Source organism: Mauremys mutica, chromosome 1, assembly GCF_020497125.1.
Source record: "Mauremys mutica isolate MM-2020 ecotype Southern chromosome 1, ASM2049712v1, whole genome shotgun sequence".
Classification (NCBI taxonomy): Eukaryota; Metazoa; Chordata; order Testudines; family Geoemydidae; genus Mauremys; species Mauremys mutica.
The window spans coordinates 126,960,358-126,978,852 of record NC_059072.1 but is presented as its reverse complement, the minus strand read 5'-3'; the positions used below and the strand labels follow the sequence as shown (position 1 = coordinate 126,978,852).

Here is an 18,495-nt window from a genome sequence, read left to right as displayed (position 1 = left end):
TTCCCCCCCGCCCCCCCGGCCGGTGGTGACGGAGGGGAAATGGTGGCATAGGAGCCACTACAGAGTCTGTCCTACACCCCAGGTTCAACTATGCAGGGCTAAGCTGGCTCTAGAGATGGATTGTAGGGCAAAATCAGATCCACTATACATACTGCATATGTGTGTTTTCTTATTTCAAAACAGTTGCCACAAAATCTGTCAACAAAGAGGAAATAATATGAAGCCATTATTCATTAAAAAAACTGGAACAGTTTAGTAGTTAAAGAGCAAATCTCTTAGGAATCAGCTGAGCAAGAGACTATAGGTGTGATCACAGCTGCTGCATGTTGTACTTGCAACTCAGTGAGACTGCATTCATTTGCTCAGGAAGTGGAGACTTAGTTAATTAAGTTTGATTTCTGTGCAAAGCTTCAAATTGCAGACCAAAAACGTGTAGGCTAATGTGGTTCAGTATAGCCAAACATGAGTTTAGTAGTCGAGTCCTGCTTACTGCCTTTGAGCAAAGGGTTAACTCATTCCCTTTAATAACATTAGTCCCACCCCTTAAAGGAGAAGGACTAAACAGTAAAGGACTTCATGGAGAGTTTAAGTTTAATAGGCCAGAGGGAAGCAGCGGTTCAATACAGATGTGTTATAATCATCTACTCCTGGAGTAAAAGGCATCCTTGTGACTGTGAAACCCAAGAAGCTTATGGACCTTTCTTAGCATCTCTCCTTTGACAGAATGCTGTCTACAATTCTGGGCCCACATGCTGCATTCCTAGGGGAAAGTTTAGGGAGGGCTAAAACTGATAACTGAGTTTCTGCCTGATTCTTTCCTTAGAAAGGGAAATGTGGGGAGGCAGGAAGGAAAATTAAAGGGTGTGGCCTGTCAACCCTGAGGATCCAGGAGGAAGGCAGAAGACAACTTTACAGATCCCAGGTAACTCCTCATGATGGTCTAGTAGATCCCCATGCTGCTCTCCTGATTCCCACCCTTCTGAGTTTTGCTGCCATTGGCTAACACCCACCACCATCACCCACACACACACTGCATTTAGCCTGTACCCTAAACTTCCCATTCCATGCCTGAGAAGGTAGGTGAAGGTAGGGAATTATTGCTGATCTCACAACCCGCAGCAACTCTTCCACCCATGGCTCCATATATCCTCCCAAAGCTTCAGGAGCCCTGACTCCACAGAACTGGCATAATGGGTGGATGTCTATCATGTCTAGAGAATTGTAAGCATTCAAGAGAACCAATATTGCTTTCCCTGCCCCTTTGCAGGTTAGAGAACTTTTCTGACACATTTTGCTCTCCTCTGCAGCTCATATTTTTGTGACCCATGAAATCCCAGGACCTTTTCCTGTCTTTTTTTTTTAATTCTTCAAACTACATAATAATGCAATAGGGCAGTGGTGCTATTACAGTGGGGGTGCTGAAGGCGAAAATCATGTATTTGGGTTGTTATTAGTACTTCAAGCCAGGCGGTGCTGCAGCACCCCTAGTTCTAGCAATAGGGCTTATTTAGTCTCTGAGTAACCACATGTATCACAACAAATACAAACATATGTACAAGATTGTGAATTAATTTGTGAGAGAGCAAGACCTACCAAAATACTGGTATGAGATAAAACAAAAAGGGGAAAACAGCAATTACTTTTAGGCTTCTAAAAAAAATTGGACCAGAGTTTCTTAAATTTCTGTGAAGTCCCAGTCAAACTACAGTCCATATACCAAATATACACTAAATATCTTTATGATTGCTGAAAAGAAAGAAAAGATATTTGTGTGTATGCCACACAGAGAACTTAAATATGTTGTTTTTACTGATGGAGGGTATGAAAAAATAATTGCTATTCAAATGTTTATGGTAACAGAATATAGTAGCAAGCTTAGAAAGAATGGGTGATCATTGAAGTCAGCTGTAGCAAATTTTAAGTCAAATGAACTCAAAGGTTGCATTTAGTACTTGGCATTTATATAAAGCAAGCTCAAGGTTGAATGCTGCATTCAAGTTGTAAAATGAATGCAGAATGGGTAAAAAACCTGCAATTACTTCAGTGAATATCCATTCAGGTTAAGAATTTTCATCTTTGCTGTTGCCATAGCAATCTGTTCCCCTGTCACTACCACATTAAAAATCCATTCTGTAAAACTGTTGTCGCCAATATTGAACATATAACAGACAAAAACATTTTTAAAAAATAGCTTTAGGTGTCTTGTTTGCGACAGGAAGCAGGAGTAGATCTTAGAGATGAATATGTACTTTTAAAAAAAGATTAGTGGTACTATAATATATTGTAGGAACACAGCATTTTTGCTGTAGTATTAAACTCAGTATGAAATAGTTTGAAAATAATATAAAAAGGTAGTGTCTGTAGAGCTCAAATATTAAATTATTTTTCTAAAATATAACAAACCAAAATGCTCTAGAATTAAATACGTTTTTATTGATGCACTATAGCAAAGGGCTTTGAAAGTAAATGGTCATTAATTTTGTCAGTAAATGGGCCTAATTTTTTTCTTGCACCAATTTAACTGTTGATTTCAGTGGTGTTATTTACCTTAGTATAATTCTGGATTTAGAAGAGAATCATGCCCACTAATAATTATACACTTGGGACCTGATTCTATGTTTTTCTTGCATCCAAAACTCCCATTAAAATCAACAACATTTCTGCTTCTACAATGAATGCAGGATCAGCCCCATAGTTTTAATAATGGATCCATATATCACAGTTAATAGCAAGCATAGTTAGAGATGGTTCCATGAATAAGTGTTACCCAAACTGAGTAAAACCTGAAGCCTCTTTCAATAATATATGTATTTAAAACTTTACAATATAATGGTTGTACCATTCAGCATAGAAATAAAGAAGTTTGTGCTGATCATAGCAATGTTGAAGTCACAGACCTAAGGACTTGTCTACACTGGCAATTTACAGCGCTGCAACTTTCTCACTCAGGGGTGTGAAAAAACACACCCCTGAGCGCAACAAGTTTCAGTGCTGTGAAGCGCCAGTGTAAACAGTGTACCAGCGCTGGGAGCTACCCTCATCGTGAAGGTGGTTTTTTTAGAGTGCTAGGAGAGCTCTCTCCCAGCACTCTGTTGTGACTACACAAGCCATGTTAAAGTGCTACCTCTTTAAAGCCTGCTGTTAGGTGTCATTTACCCAGGATATAGAAGCTGCAGAAGGTCTCCAACTCAGTGGACTTGCTATGGACTGGTCATGAAAGGAGACCCTCCTGAAAGCCAGAGAACTGGACTCTGTTCTGTGTAGGTCACCACAGGGGGAGTTTGGAAGCAGGCTGGAGATGTGACCATAGGATCTGTGATCATGTGTATCCATTAACATCAGTATATGGGAGACATAAGGTTTGAGGTTCCGTTTCAGCCCAGGGTCTAGGATAGTGATTGTGGTCTACCCTGTGCCCTATGTGTAGGCTAGGGTGGTGAATTCCCATGCACAAAAGCTTAGGATAAGTGCCCCTCAGTACAAGGGTTGCCATATCAGGAAATATTTGTGAAAGGTAAATTAGTTTGTCTGTATTTAAAAGTTTCTCTCAATAAAAAACCCCTAAATCTAACTTAAACATATAATATCAAATCAAAAGAATTTGGGTAAACTGAATAAGGATTCTTAACCTTCCCTCCATTACCAGCTTCCTTCACATACTAGAAGTATATAGCAGTGTAGGTATTTCAGGGGGTCACCAGAAACCCGCACAGACTGCAGATAAAGGAGAGATTTGAAGTTATCTTTGACTTTTATGATCCTTTTTTATTAAAATGCTTAGAGCTGTAAATGTAGTAATAAGAAACTCATTTATCTTGACAAAAGTGCTGCTATAAACTATTCTGCACTCATAAAATAACCTTTTAAATTATTGTTTCTGCTGGTATCGATAAATTCATACAAAGTGCTTAAAGGTCAGGCATTGCCAGAAAAATGTCTTTTCAGCTTGTTAATTAAAGGTTTATAAGAATGTGCACCAGCTTGCTCTTTTGACAAATGGAGGGGGGAAGACACCCAAAATGGAAGAAAGGGATAGAATGGCAGCAGTGAGAGACAAGAGGCTAAGCCCAACCTACTCTCACCATGGAATGTATGGGTCGCTTATGAGATAGCTGGTATCTCTGAAGGGGAAAAACAAATTATCCGCATTTGTGGAGAGGGGGATCTTGATTACAGTCCTCATGGAGACAGTGTGGTCGAATATTTGAAGCTGAGAGCAAGGGACCTGATTCACCACTGTTACTCCAGGTCTGCACCAAGTTACGTTGGAAGAAACAGGAATGATCTAAAGATGAACCACATCACCTCATATTTCAGCTCTTACTCCTAAACCTCAGTACTTCCATAAGAACTGTGACCAAGATCTCCCCCCCGTTTTTTTTGTATCCCCGAATCAGCATAGAGGCATTGTTTCAGGTAGCTAGAGCTTGATTCACCACTCTGCTATTCAAGTTTAAAAGGGGTTCAACATGGAACTGGAGTAACACCTGAGGCTTTGGGATTAGAAGGGGGGTGGGCAAACTTTTTGGCCTGAGGGGCACATCTGGGTATAGAAATTGTATGGCGGGCCATGAATGTTCACGAAATTGGGGTTGGGGTGCAGGAGGGGGTGAGGGCTCCGTCTGGGGGTGCAGGCTCTGGGGTGGGGCTCGGGATGAGGGGTTTGGGGTGCAGTAGGGTGCTCTGGGCTGGGACCGAGGGGTTTGGAGGATGGGAGGGGGATCAGGGCTTGGGGCAGGAGTTTGGGGCACACGGGGTGTTGCTCAGGGGTACAGACTCCAGGCAGCGCTTACCTCAAGCAGCTCCCGAAAGCCGCAGCAGCATGCCCCTCTCCGGCTCCTATGTGAAGGATCAGCCAGGCAGTTCTGCTGTGCGCTGCCTCGTCCACAGGCGCCACCCTTGCAGCTCCCATTGGCTGTGGTTCCTGGCCATTGGGAGCTGCTGGGGCAGTGCTTGGGGCAGGGGCAACATGCGGAGCGGAGCCCCCTGGCTTCCCCATGCATAGGAGCCAGAGCGGGGATATGCTGCTGCTTTCGAGAGCCATGTGGAGTGGCCCCCTGAGCCTGCTCCTCAGCTGGAGCACCGGAGCGGGGCAAGCCCCAGACCCCGCTCCACAGCAGGAGCTGGAGGGCCGGATTAAAATGGCTGGCAAGCCAGATGCGGCCCATGGGCCGTAGTTTGCCCACCCCTGGATTAGAAGATCTGTCTTCTGTTCCCAGCTCTGCCACTTCTTCACCCTGGATACCTAACTTTGCTTCTGACCCTCATTTCTGACATCATAGAATGGAGCTGATAATACTAACCCATCTTAGCAAAGGGGTTGAGAATCTTAGCTGAAAGGCACTATAGATAAGTGCAAAGTACTTATTCTTTATTATTATTATTCTCTAATGTGCTGACTTGAACTATTTTAATTGTCCAAACAAAGAGAGATAAACAGTAAGCAAACAGCACAAATAGTGAAAAGTAAATTGTATTTTTTAAAATTGTCTCAATTTTTTGTATTCCTTGATACTATAAGAAATATATGTAAGAATATTTTGGATTTTTCTTCCATCTTCGACATGTGAGATTTACCCTGGCAATGTCCCTTTAAATATTTAAACAGCAGTTCTTTAATATCAAAAAGTTGGTAAACCCTAAGCTGCATCTCTTGTACTGAAAATTTCATAACTGAAGAATGCCATAATTTGTTTTCATTCTCTTGAGAGGTAGCAGCAGTACTCTGAGCTTCTTCAGGGAAATAAATCTAGAGCATTTTTTGAGAGTGTAGGTGACAGGACTAATGATAGCTTCATTTGAAAACACAGCCAGAATGTGTTGTCCATGGATGTCAGAGCAATGAACTAAGAATATAGTACAAAGTAGCTTCTGGAGTTCCCCTTTTCTCCTCCCATCCCCGTACCGCTTTTGGCTCAATCTTTCTGTATTGTAAATGTATCAGAACTGCTTCTATAATGCATACATAGGTTAAGATGAGGTCTTTTTTCAGAGGAATATGATGGGGAAACTCTTAATTTTTCTTAGAGGTTTATGTTTGTTTTTTTAAGATCACATATTTGAAGAAGTCCAAGAAAGGTCTTTTCAATATGGAATTTTGTTTACAGTATCTTACTTGTTGACAGCTGTTTCTTAAATAACTTTTGGTTAATTGGACTCCTTGTTTCATGTTCAATTCCCAATCCTTTCATTAGCAACACTTTTTATTCTAATCTGGGATGCACTGTTGTGCAATCTGAAAACCATTTTGTTGTGTGTTTACGGTGTATTTTCAGTATATGTAACTGCATGTCTAAAATTAGTTGACAATGAAAGATGCAACCATTTTGACTCCAGTTCAGAGAAGTGGGGGACTTTTTATATTAACTTGCTAGTAGAGGGCATGCGTACATATGGGATCTCTTCATCCTTACTCTAAATGTTAGAACAGTCATGAGCAAGATTTTAGGTGGAGAATGTTGGAGGTCGGCTGCCCTGTACCTTCTGTCATCATTCACACAAGGGTAGAGTGGGTGTAAAATCCAAAGGGCAGTGTTTAAGACTTGCTTTGCATTGGTGTAAATGACTCAGGGTTCAGACCACTGAAGAATCAGGCCCAGTTGTTGAGGAAGGGGTGCCTTTTTAACTAGCCTAATTAATGCTCACAGAAGGTGCTACGTTAACACTATTGGGAAAGGTAATCCTATGGCCACAGAGTGTGCAGCATGGACAGCAGCAGTGTGATCTTTCCTTTGGCATCCTGTCAATGAACTACACTGTAGCCAATGTACTACCTGCAAGATAGCGCTCTCTCTGCCCTTAAGCCATCTGGTGAGACTACCAGCAAGAGTGCCTTTTATGCTTCACCAAGAGAAACAGAGCAGACCACTAACTCATTTTACCCAGGCTGCTGAATAGCCAATAGGGTTCAATGATTTTCAACCAATGACTTTAAGAGAAAACATTCTGTGGTCTAAGATAAATTGTGAATGTCCAGCTGTTTCTAGGTTACTATTTGGGCACTGTAACAGAGTGGTTCATAGTTGTAGTCCAGCCAACCCTGATTACACAATGTGTCACATCTGGGACAGAGCAGGGTGATTGCCCTATAAATAGCAGCAGGAGGCGGTAACAAAGGAGGGAAGCACAGGAAAGTGTAGAGAGAGACAGGGAGTGTGAAGGACTCCTGCAGGGAAGACCCTGAGACCAAGGGTATGTCTACACTGCAATAAAAAACACATGGCTCCAAATGTCAGAGCCCAAGTCAGCTGACTCAGGCTCATGGGAGGAGGACCTGGGAGGACAGGCTATAAGAAGAGACTGGGACAGAAGAACAACTCTGGCTGTGAGAGAAGACGCCAGAGCTGAGTGTGGACTGTTGTGTGGGGATAGATTTTAGTTTGGGACCCTGAGGATTATTAAGAACTGTGGTGGTTATTAAACCAGCCACAGGCTGGGGCTGTTGTTATCTCCATGAAAGCCCATGTGAGGCTTGCAAGAGGGGCTTAAAGGGCCAAGGTGCTTGCAGAGTGACCTCTGACCACAACGGGGCCATCAGTAAATGATCACCCTGGTACAGGCACATTAGTAACCTCATTATTCTAACAGAAGTGATCTCATTATTCTAACTACAAAGAAGGTTGGAATGGAGGGAGAACCTGAATTGTATGCCAGTAGCTAATTTAAACTGTCATCTCCTCCACTGTTGTTTGAAATGTTGTATGTTCTTTTTCGTTTTCACCTTAGAGGGCAGAAGGGCTGGGCTCACTCGTTTCCAGTTTATACTGGCATAAAGGAAGGAGCTGAGTCCCCAGCAATGGGGTGTCTGCTGGGATGGAAGCTGAGTAGTAGAAGGTGGCTATAATTTTCCTTTTTTCGCAGGGCCTGCAGGAGACCAACATCACACACCAAAAGTGCCTGGCACTGATTGGGTAGGGAGGCGGGAGGAGGTGGTGATTCAGATAATCCACAATGCAGCTTCTACTTGTGAGCCTCCAATGGTGCTGCTGTGTGTAATCTATATGGGATTACTACAGTGAAAACACTGCCTGATCTTTCCCCTTCTGATGCAAAGGTCTTCATTTGCACATGGAGGTACAATTTACTCCCACTGCTGCAAGGAGATGTAAAAACAGCTCACTGTGTTTCTCTCAAGGCACCATTGTAGCCTGCCATGCTGTTTTTCAGAGGGACATTTCTGGTTAGTACTCAAAAAGAACTTGTTCTTGCAGAAATATTGAGAGAAAGAAAGAAAGAGCTACAGAAGCACTGACACTGCAAAGACAAACTCGTGAACTCCACTGGTCTATAGGACTCAACTACTCCAGTTCAAGTTCTAATCTTTGCTGAATACAAAACAGAACAGTTTTGTAGATTTGGATGATGGAATGGTTGGGTTAAGAGAGCATAGGAATGGATCAAAACAAATTTCAGAGGGAGGGGTGTTTCTAATCTCTCATCACAGAAATGTATGTTACTCTCCAGCCTAACCAACTGCAATCTCAAAGCATAAAGAAAATAACTGGGTATCAAGTATCACCTCAATTACCCAATATGTCTGAAATAAATCTCATATACGTTGAAATGAAGAGCCAGGTCTTTTTTAAATATTGAAAACAATTGTAACACAAAGAAGAGAAGAATGTATAGGTAGAGTATGTTTGAGTCGTGGTAACTGACATGTTGGCTCAAAATGAGTGTATCCTGTAGCTGTTTTAGATTACTGATACACTATTGCACCTCCATAGGTTGCATTCTGCTTTTGGATTTGATGGGACTGTAACAGATCAGCATATACCAAATCTTGTTTTTACGATAAAAATAAAATATACTCTTTAAACTCACTGAACTTTTAAAGGTAGCTTGGCAATGTGTAATGTAACATCTTTAAATCCCACTTTTTCAAAAATGAAGGCAGCATGTATCTCTTTTCCTTGGATCACTTTTGAAAACATGCTACTGCGCAAACAAACCTTGAACTTGACAGGGCACTAAAATACCTTTAAAATAACTAGGATGGTATGCATTACAAGACAAATCCTTCGTACTCAGTATTGCAAAATGTTCCACAGAGATAATAGATCATAATTAAGGACGCTTTTAAGAGAAGATTAAAGAGGGGAAACAATTCTCTGTCTCAGAAGAAGGGAGGGAGAGAGAATTCCAAATGGACTGAAATGCTACAGTGTGTTACTTCCAACTACGGAGAGCCAACTACAGGCAGAGAATAGTTGGGTAGGTTTCAGTCTGTCTATGGAGAATTTTGAAAGTGCCATTGTTTCAAATCCTGTTCAACTGTTTTCTTCTGGCAGGCTTTGGGAACTATCACTGCAGTGCCCATTAAAGTTCCTCAGGTCAGCTCCTTGCAGAGGTTGGCAGGACAAGGACCAGCAGTGCTACCTCAGGTAACAATACTATTTCAATTTTTTGTGTGGAATTATTTGAACTGAATTCCAAATCTGATATTTAATTAGTCTTTTATATGCCTCTTTGGTGTCCAGCCCTGTCACAGATAGCGCACACAGTTGACTGAATAAAAACTAAAGGCTTGAACCGGGAAATTACTGAACATCTTGGCTTCAGTGCTAGTTAAGCAACATGGTTGTGATTTTCCCAATCTGGAAAAAAACAAACCACTAGTTTTTCTTCTAGGAGTGTGTGATTATGGTTGGGGAAGGAGGAACACTGGGGTGAAAACAGTGAAAGACCCCAAGAAAACTACTAAGTATTTTATGAACTGGAAAAGCAAAATGAGCAATAAATATGCTATACAAAATGAATCTCAAACCTGAAAAGGTCCTTTGATTGTCCTAAATGAAAAGCTTACAACTCTGTAAATAAAACAAAGGATCAGGGCCCGATTTCCTAGGGGCACTGACATTATTCTAGAGGTATCTTACCTCTCTAAAACTGTGTGCAATACGAAGGTCAGCTGTAGGCGGGGGAAAAGGGGGAGCGCTGAAGATGCTGTCCCTAGGGGCGCAGAAGGTGTAAATCCGGCCTGCAAAGGATGCAACTAGAGAGATTCCCAGTCTATGAACTAGTTAGGCCTGTTGTTTCTGGCCTTTAGAGACCCATACACTTAAAGCAAGTAAATTAGTTAATCGAACCTTGATCTCTCCTCCCCCCCACCCCCCGGCAACTTTCTGTCATTTTAACTGGTTGACTTGGGACACAATTCATCTCCTTCACAAAAAAGGTTTGAAGTAGAGATCCAGATCTTCTGTTTAATATTCTAGAATAGAAGGATGAAACAGGATTAAATTACATCAGTCACATTTCAGCCTCTTCTTCTGGTGCTGGGTTCAATCATGATCCAACCTATTTGGGAATCGGTCATGCTTGCTAAGTAGTAGGCAGGTTCCATAGTAGCTCGTGAATTGTTTTTTGATTTTTTTCCTTGTGTGGTTTGAGTTCATTCTTACGTCTGATAGTATTCTGATAGTATTCTTCAGCCTGTTGATCAGTAATGTCCTTCTGAAACCTTTAGTTGCTTTTAGTAAGTTTTTTTTACTAAGTTTAGTGCCTCTCTTTAGAATCCCTCATTGTGTAAGATGCTTGTTTTATTTGTGTAAAATGCTTGCTTTATTTTGATGAAATTCCTCTTCATGCTCATTGGAAATTTCAGCATACCTTACGGTAGTTGGATGCAAATTCAGATATTCGTTCTCAGGTGTCATTATGAAGCTGCTGCAGTAAATCTCATTTTCAGACAATCAGCTAAGAGGCTACGGGCAAGGCTACGAGCAGCAATATTTTTGAATTTTCACAGTGTGCTTTACTTTCTCTTAAATAGTGTACAGAACACACAGGTTTAGAATGATTGCACCTGAAATTCTTCCCTATTTTTAATTGTATTTGTATTGTCTGGGCAAATGGCAAAGACCTCCATTGTATGTCATCTTCAGCAAGTTTCTCACAATACTCAGTAGTTTTCTTTTCAGATACAGAGTTAACAGCAGTAAGTGAAAATGCATTTTTCCATCTGTAGCCATTAGCAAGTCATTTCTCATGTCTGAGCAATCACCTAATATTAATGTCAGTGTTGGTTCTTTTAATTCTTTTATATTGTTTCTTCACATGCATTTAGTAGTAGACCTGTGAATTAAAATGTGTCTGGAGGAGTACATTGAGGAAAAAGCACTTCAATTATTTCTTTACACTGTTCAGTTTGTGGAAGGCATAAAATAAGGTTATAGTTTCCTTATCAAGTTCAAGTTTGCTTTTCATTTTTATGGTGTAATCACATATTCATTTTTGCCATTTTGGGGTGTCAAAGATGAACATAGAATGTTCATGAAAGAAGATGTTGAAGAGCTGCTGGATAACCTGTAACAGGGACTTAAATTAATATTAAGGTGACAGTGATGGCATCACAGATGTCACACTGCTATGGTCATCAGTGTTCTCTTCTTCTTAAGTAGACAAACTGTCATTCAGTTCTACATTTGATCTTGAAGAATTAGAAAAAGCTGATTTTCTGCACTTTTCTGAGAAGAGCATGAATCCTTTATATCTTGTTACTTAACAATTCTTGACAATATTAACAGTTTACTTTTGAAGAATTATCAGTTTTCATTACTTCAGTCCATTCAGTTACATGTTTTCTACCACTGCTTTTGACTTCAGGCATGTTGAGTCAGACATTCGTACATTGTAGTTCAGTGATTATAAAATACCAATCACCTGTTCTGCAGTCTTAATCATCAGTTTTCACACCTACTATAGTTAGAATGAGAAACAGCCACATAGAGAATTCATCATTGTGACAACTAAAGAATGAAAATGAAGATGAGCTAGCCAGTCTATATAGAACCACATTATCAGATTCCCTACTCACCTTTCAACAGTTTCTAATTCTCTTTCTTCAAGCCGTGCCTTTCTCTCCAGCCAGCAACAATTCTGCCCATCGCCCACCCTCCCTAGGCTTATAGACAGTTCCATAACTTTGATTGTTTCCTAACCATCATAAAAATAACCTTGACATTCTCAAAACTTCCCTTTTCAGTCACAAGTAGAAAGGTTAGGCTGGGGTAGTCAGTACTATAAGGTCGTTGTACAATACAAACAATTTTTTTTCTTTAGGCCTTCACTAATACCAAAAGCAAGCCTCTTTGACAGAGCTCTTATATTTTGCTTTTGTTACAGACAAGTGTGGAAGTTCCTTCTATAATTTAGGATGTCAGCGAATTTAATCCCCCCTTCACCACCTTATTCCTCATCATATCTTGTTTGGGATTTCCAGTTAAATGAAATGCACTCCTTCATTAAACTGCACTCTTTGTTCTCTTCTGGAAACACAGGTTGGGTTTATTTAAAACAAAATACAAAAAAAAAATCTTTTTCTTGTGTATCTTTACAGCACTTAGCACATTGGAGTCCCTGAGTGCATGGGCGGCGCGTATTAGAGGCTTGGGAAGGCTAAGACTCCCCAAAATAAAAAAGGCTGGCCAGGCAGGGGGCAAAGGCTGGATGCGGGTCACCTCCCTTTGGAGGCCTGCTGCCCTGCCACCTTTTCACCTGGGGAGTAGGAGACCTGGGCACTCCCTAGAAGTTGGAGGGCCACCGACTCCTGGACTGTGGCCCCGAACCCTGATTCACACCGTTCCTTGAGACCCAGCCTCCGCTCCGCCTCTTCCCCTCCCCACTCTGCCTCTTCCCCTGAGGGCCTTCCCGCCGCTCACTCCTCTCTGCTCCCTGTCCCCACACCCGTCTCTCACCCTTAAGGAAGGAAAAAAGTGATTGGGCAAGCAATCGGGGAGGGGGAAGAAGTGGGCAGAGAGGAGGAAGCAGTGGGCGGGGCCTCGGGGGAAGAGAGAGAGTGGGAGCAGGAAGAGGCAGAGAGAAGGTGGGGCCTCAGGAAGAGTCTGGGAGGGGCCTGGGACGGAGTGTGGGTGGGGCCATAGGGAGAGGGGAGTGTTGGGGCCATGGGGGGAAGGGCCACAGTCCAAGTGCTGGTGGCTCCCCACTTCTATGGAGCTTCTGGCACTCATGGGAGTAGCCTCCCCAACTGAAAAACTCATGCGCTGGTAATCTGGTAATTTTACAGTCATTTAAGTGACAATTAAAGAAATACTGTATCCAATGAAGTGTGAGCAGTCTTACAAGGTGATATACTCCCTCAAATAAACATTTAAATAACGGTAGGGACACTAAAATCAAACCTCCAGTTTTGTTTTATTTTTCAGTTAAGATAAATTTGGGCCCAATCCACTCCTATTCAAATAAATGGAAAAACTCTCATTAATCTGAGTGGGAGCTGAATCAGACTCTGATGTCCTGTTTCACTGACCTCTTTTTCCACCTCCTAGTTAAAGGCAGGGATTGGGAGTGCTTTGCTCATAACATCTGTGGTAGAACAGTGCAGACAGTATCCCAGCAAAGGCCTATAGTGCTCCTATCATTAAGATTAGTGGAGGTGGAGAAACAAGTACACACATACTTCAGATAAATTCTGTGTGTATTTCTCTTGTTGCCATGAATGACTGTTGCTGCCTTGCATTTTATATGAATTGTATCTGATATGTGAGTTTAATATGTATATTTTAGTATGGGCTTACCTATCATTCAATTGAAAGCTCCTTGTGGCAGGAACTGTCTTGTTATGTGTTTATATGGTGCCCAGCACAATGTGGTCTTAGTCTGTGATTGAGTTCCCTAGCCTACTGTAGTACTGATAATATCACATTGCTAACACTGGTGCAGCTCCAGTAGTAGTTAATATAGACAAGGTTGCAGTGACCTCTAGCTCGTTTGTCACCGTGTCATCTAGACCTTCTTTGAGCAGAGACAGACAACACAGTGGTAAAAATGCCCACAGCTGCAGAAGCTCTACGTGTTCTAGCCCTCCCAGTGGTAGCAACTGTTGGAAATCTTAGTGAAAACATGTCTAGTGTAGTCATAGCCCAAGCTAGGAGATGGGGCTGTAGAGAAGAGAAAATGTTACAGATTAGTGTGTGTAAGGGCTCTCTCTGTTTGCATAATAATGAACTCTTTCAAGAGGTCTGAGAAAAAACTCACTACAGTAATTAATTTTAAGCATAATGTTTGAGGGATGAACATAAACAGTAGAAAGAGTGAAAAAATATTTAAATACAAATCAGAATTCAAGAAAACTTTGAAACAGGAAAGGGAACCAAAAGAAATATTTGTTGCATAAAATGTTAAATTTACTTGTGCCACAAGGAGAAGATAGTGTTTCACTGTTTGAATCAAAGTGTGATGTAATTGAATTGGGTAAAATCATCATTAGAAATTCAAAGGAGAAAAGGACTGGAATCCTATGAGAGGATCGCATACAGCTTTCTGGGACATAACCCACTCTGTAGTTCCAGAGAGACTTGCTGGAATTCTAGTGGAGGGTGAGATGCCTAATCTAACTTCAGGTAACTTAATTAGTATGGCGTAGAACAGTGGCTTGCTCAATCTTTCCAGACTGCTGTACCACTTTCAGGAGTCTGATTTGTCTTGTGTACACCTCACTTAAGTTTCACCTCACTTAAAAACTACTTGCTTACAAAAAAAAATACAAAAGTGTCACAGCAGAATATTACAGAAAAATTGCTTTCTTATTTTTACTATATAATTACAAATATCAACTTGAATATAAATATTGTATTTACATTTCAGTGTATAGTATATAGAGCAGTATAAGCAAATCATTGTCTGTATGAAATTCTAGTTTGTACCGACTTTGCTAGTGCTTTTTACATAGATTGTTGTAAAACTAGACAAATATCTAGATGAGTTGTACCCCTTGGGAGACCTCTGCATAACCCCTGGGGTACGTTTACCCCTAGTTGAGAACCACCAGTGTAGAACTAAACTTAGAACCATGCTGTAGTATTTAATATTCACTAATTTTGTGCGTGCAGAAAACATGGAAACATTGTTCTTGCAGCCACAAGCTTGGCTGAAGTCCAATTGAAAATGTAGCCCTTAATAAATATGAATGTTAATGCACCTAGGAGACTGGATACACAGTTTTTTAAAGAATTGAAAGAAACCACAGATAAGTGCCTCAGCAAGAAGGGAACTGACTTATAACACTGAAGGATGTAGAATTAGGGGTATTGATGTGAGCATACAGTAAATGACCTGTTTTGATCAAATTCTGCCCTCAGATGATATATGCGTGGCTCAATGAGGGCCTTCCTATGCATTCAAAGACAGAATCTGTCCCTCAGGAAGAAAATAGCAGAAATCCCTGTTAACCTCAGTCCCTAGTCAATCACCCTTGGAATGACATTGATTTTAGTTTGCGGCTGTAATGGCAGTTGTCTACTTTAAAAAGACAAACAGCAATCTAAAACATCAACAAAATTCAGCGCAAACAGGAAAAAATGACAATACCAAGCCAAATAATATAGGCAGTACAATTGGATAGAAAATTTACACTTCATTAACAAAAATCTTGGAATGTTCATATGAAAATATAGTTTTGTGTGCAAAAGACATATAAAAGCGTTTTTAAAGACAAGACTCCCACCTGCCTTTATTGTACTAGCCGACTGCCCAGTCACAAAAAAAGTAGTGGCAGCAAGTTTTAGCATGAAAGTTATCAGCAGTGCTGATTCAGCACCAGCTCAATTTCATTAGCAGTGACTAATGTTGAGGGCGCTCCTAGAGAAGGAAAACTAAATCAAATAGCTCTGCCTTAGAAATTGAACAGAGGTATAATCTCAGTATCCCTTTTCACTACAGGAAAGTTATTAGTTAGTAGCAAAATGGGAAATCAAACCCATATGGTAATACAATCCACAGTGTTGAACCACTCCCCAAATTGGATTGGAGTGGGAGCATGGGAGAGAGAGATTGCTTGCCCCTTCGTGAGGTAGAGTGGTGCACTTGATATTGTTCTGCAGTGACCTCTGCAGCCAATGTATCATCAGTGGCATTGATGGACTCTAAGGAGAGTCCCACCAGCCTTCTAGCAAGAAAATAGGTCACTCCCATATTGGGAATGAACAGTCACTAAACTGAGGGGGTTTTCATTGTCCCGTGAAGCATGCAGAATAACTGCTCTTCCCTGCCGCCACCACCAGAAAGGAAAAAAATATGTTTGGTTCAGTGGTCACATGCACTTACATGTGTGACTGAAAAATAAACTTTAAGTTAGGGAATTCTGATCAGATTGTTTGTTACTGTCATCTTAGACCAAGCTAAAGATCTCGAGGAGGCTTTCAGGGAAGGAAATGCTTGTGTATAAAAACCAGTGTGGTGAGGACACTAAGATTTCAAGCTTTTGGGGAAACCCTGATTTTAGTGCATGCCAGGCTCTTGTAAATTCATGCAGAACCTTCCTTGTGTGAAACTTCTGAATGTAAGGCTATTGACTTAAAAAAAATAATGGATCCAGATCATCAGCTGGTGTCAATGAATTGCAGCACCACTGAAATTGATAAAATTGTATCCCTTTTCACCAGCTAAACATATGATTAGACCGTATTACATTAGCAATGGCTGATAAAAATTAATATTTTCTGGGGGAGTGTTATCCTCTAAAGCTGTTTAAGAATTGAAGAGCTCTGTCCTCTGCCAGAAGCACTTTGCCTCTGTGACATGTGAATTTTGCTAAGTCCATTTTGAGTCTTTGTTTTTAAGCTGAGTGCAAAGGTGAAGTGAAAATAAAGTGTGAATAACCTCCAAAAGCAGCCTGATATTGTGCAAGAGCCTGATATGAAGCTGAGTACCATCAATTCCATTTGAGATCAGTGGGAACTGAGTTGGCAATTCACAGGAGGTGCAGAGGATCTCACAGGATCGGACCTCTTGTTATTGCATGAAAAGCAGACACCCACATACTGAATTCTCATGTCTGGGAACATCTGCTTGAAAAGTGCACTCTCCTGCCAGGTAGTGTGACAGATACCTTGGATACATGAATACTACCACCTAACATCAAGCATTTCTATTATTGTGGCACTACATAAATTCACTAACAACGTAGGTATTTGAAATCATTATATACAAGAAAAGGGGCATCTCTTCTCCTATATGGTCCCAGTACTGGTAGTCACACACAATGTTTTGACAGCTGTCATGTATTAAATGAACAATGTTTTTCTTGGAAAAACACTAATTGCATTGTGTTCACCAGTTGCAACTGTTCTCTTCACAACATACATTCTATTTGTTATTCTTTTTTTCTCTCCTTTTCTAAACTTCTTGGCTCCTTACCTGTGATGCCTCCTGCAGTATGTATAAGGTGCCATCAAGTCTGTGTTAATGTTCAGCAGTAAATATATTTTTGAAACAGTCCATGTATTTAGCAACGTATTCCCTACCCCCCACCTCTTTCTTCCTCCAATTCCCACTTTGTTGACTGTCAGTTGCCATAAAAACATTGTACCCTCCAGAATATTGCTGCTCTGATTACTTAATTGTTCTGACTTCCATCGCCAAAATTTAAACTGCAAATTTTCAGGGTTGCCAAGGAATTCACACTAATCTTGTTCTCCACGTTTTTTCTTCCTGATTGACAGTGGTAGTTTTACAATAATACAGTAGCAGTTTGTTTTTATGTGGAAGTTTAATAGAAATCTTTTAATCCTTTAGTGTAGCTGTTGAGTAGTGGTTTTACTTAGGAGGTTAGCTTCAAAGGGTGGCGTTTGATGGAGGGTAGGGCGAAAGGAGTTTTGTGTGTGGAGTTCTGTAGAGGGTTGTGTCCTATTGCCTCTTGGACTATTGAGTAGCTACTATTGAGTAGCTGTTTAATTTTATGTTGGTTTTGCACTAGTGCCAGGGATGCCCAGAGCTTTTGCACAGGCTGCCTTTTTATTGTAGAAATTAAAATAAATAAATACACTTTCACAGCATTAAATAATCGCGTCTAGGAATATGCAGGGGTCGGTGATTATGAAGACAATGCAGTACCCCTATTTTATCACAAGGTGGCAGAAAATGTCCAATGTATACTTAACCGTAGTCTTGTGGAATAATAGAGATATTTCAACATGGTGAACCATATAGGAAATATTTTTTTTGGACAATTCATTCTTTTTAATTATTTGTGCAGAGAGGTTTTATTATGTAGCAAAGTGATATAGATTTGTACATTTTGCACACAAAGTGTATAATAGATATATTGTACTGTGGATAATATGTGATATTATATATTACCCTTAATAGAATAACCAATGGATATATTATGACCATTTTTATATTTAGTTTTTATTAGGTTTTTTATTAATATACAGTAACAGATCTATAAAATGCAATTTAAAATGGCAGAAACAACAGACACTTCAGATATTAGTAAATGAAATGACAGTTTTGAGTAAATAAAACTACGGAGCTGGTTTTCTTCCAACTTGATTTGTTTTATAAATCTCAATAAGATTTACACAAGCCAAATCTGAAGTCCTGTACTATGTCTCGCTGTAGATATTTCCATTTTCTAATATGTATTGTATTAATTGACAAAACAATTTTTCTGATGATTCAAAGTGAGGTCATAATCCTCAGATATTAGACCAATGGGTCAGAGTTAAAGTTGAATTTTTTCAGCTATAACTG

The 18,495-nt window shown here is 40.5% G+C and overlaps 1 protein-coding gene across 7 annotated transcripts in view; it reads left to right on the top strand.

The window, feature by feature from the left end:
• Nucleotides 1–18,495, top strand: part of PHF21B (PHD finger protein 21B) — a 238,301-nt gene that overhangs the window by 178,670 nt on the left and 41,136 nt on the right. For all 7 annotated transcript variants that reach the window (XM_044995035.1, XM_044995026.1, XM_044995015.1 and 4 more), the window contains one exon: nucleotides 9,291–9,383. In XM_044995035.1, the coding sequence (XP_044850970.1) occupies nucleotides 9,291–9,383 (93 nt within the window). The remainder of the gene's footprint in view (nucleotides 1–9,290; nucleotides 9,384–18,495) is intronic.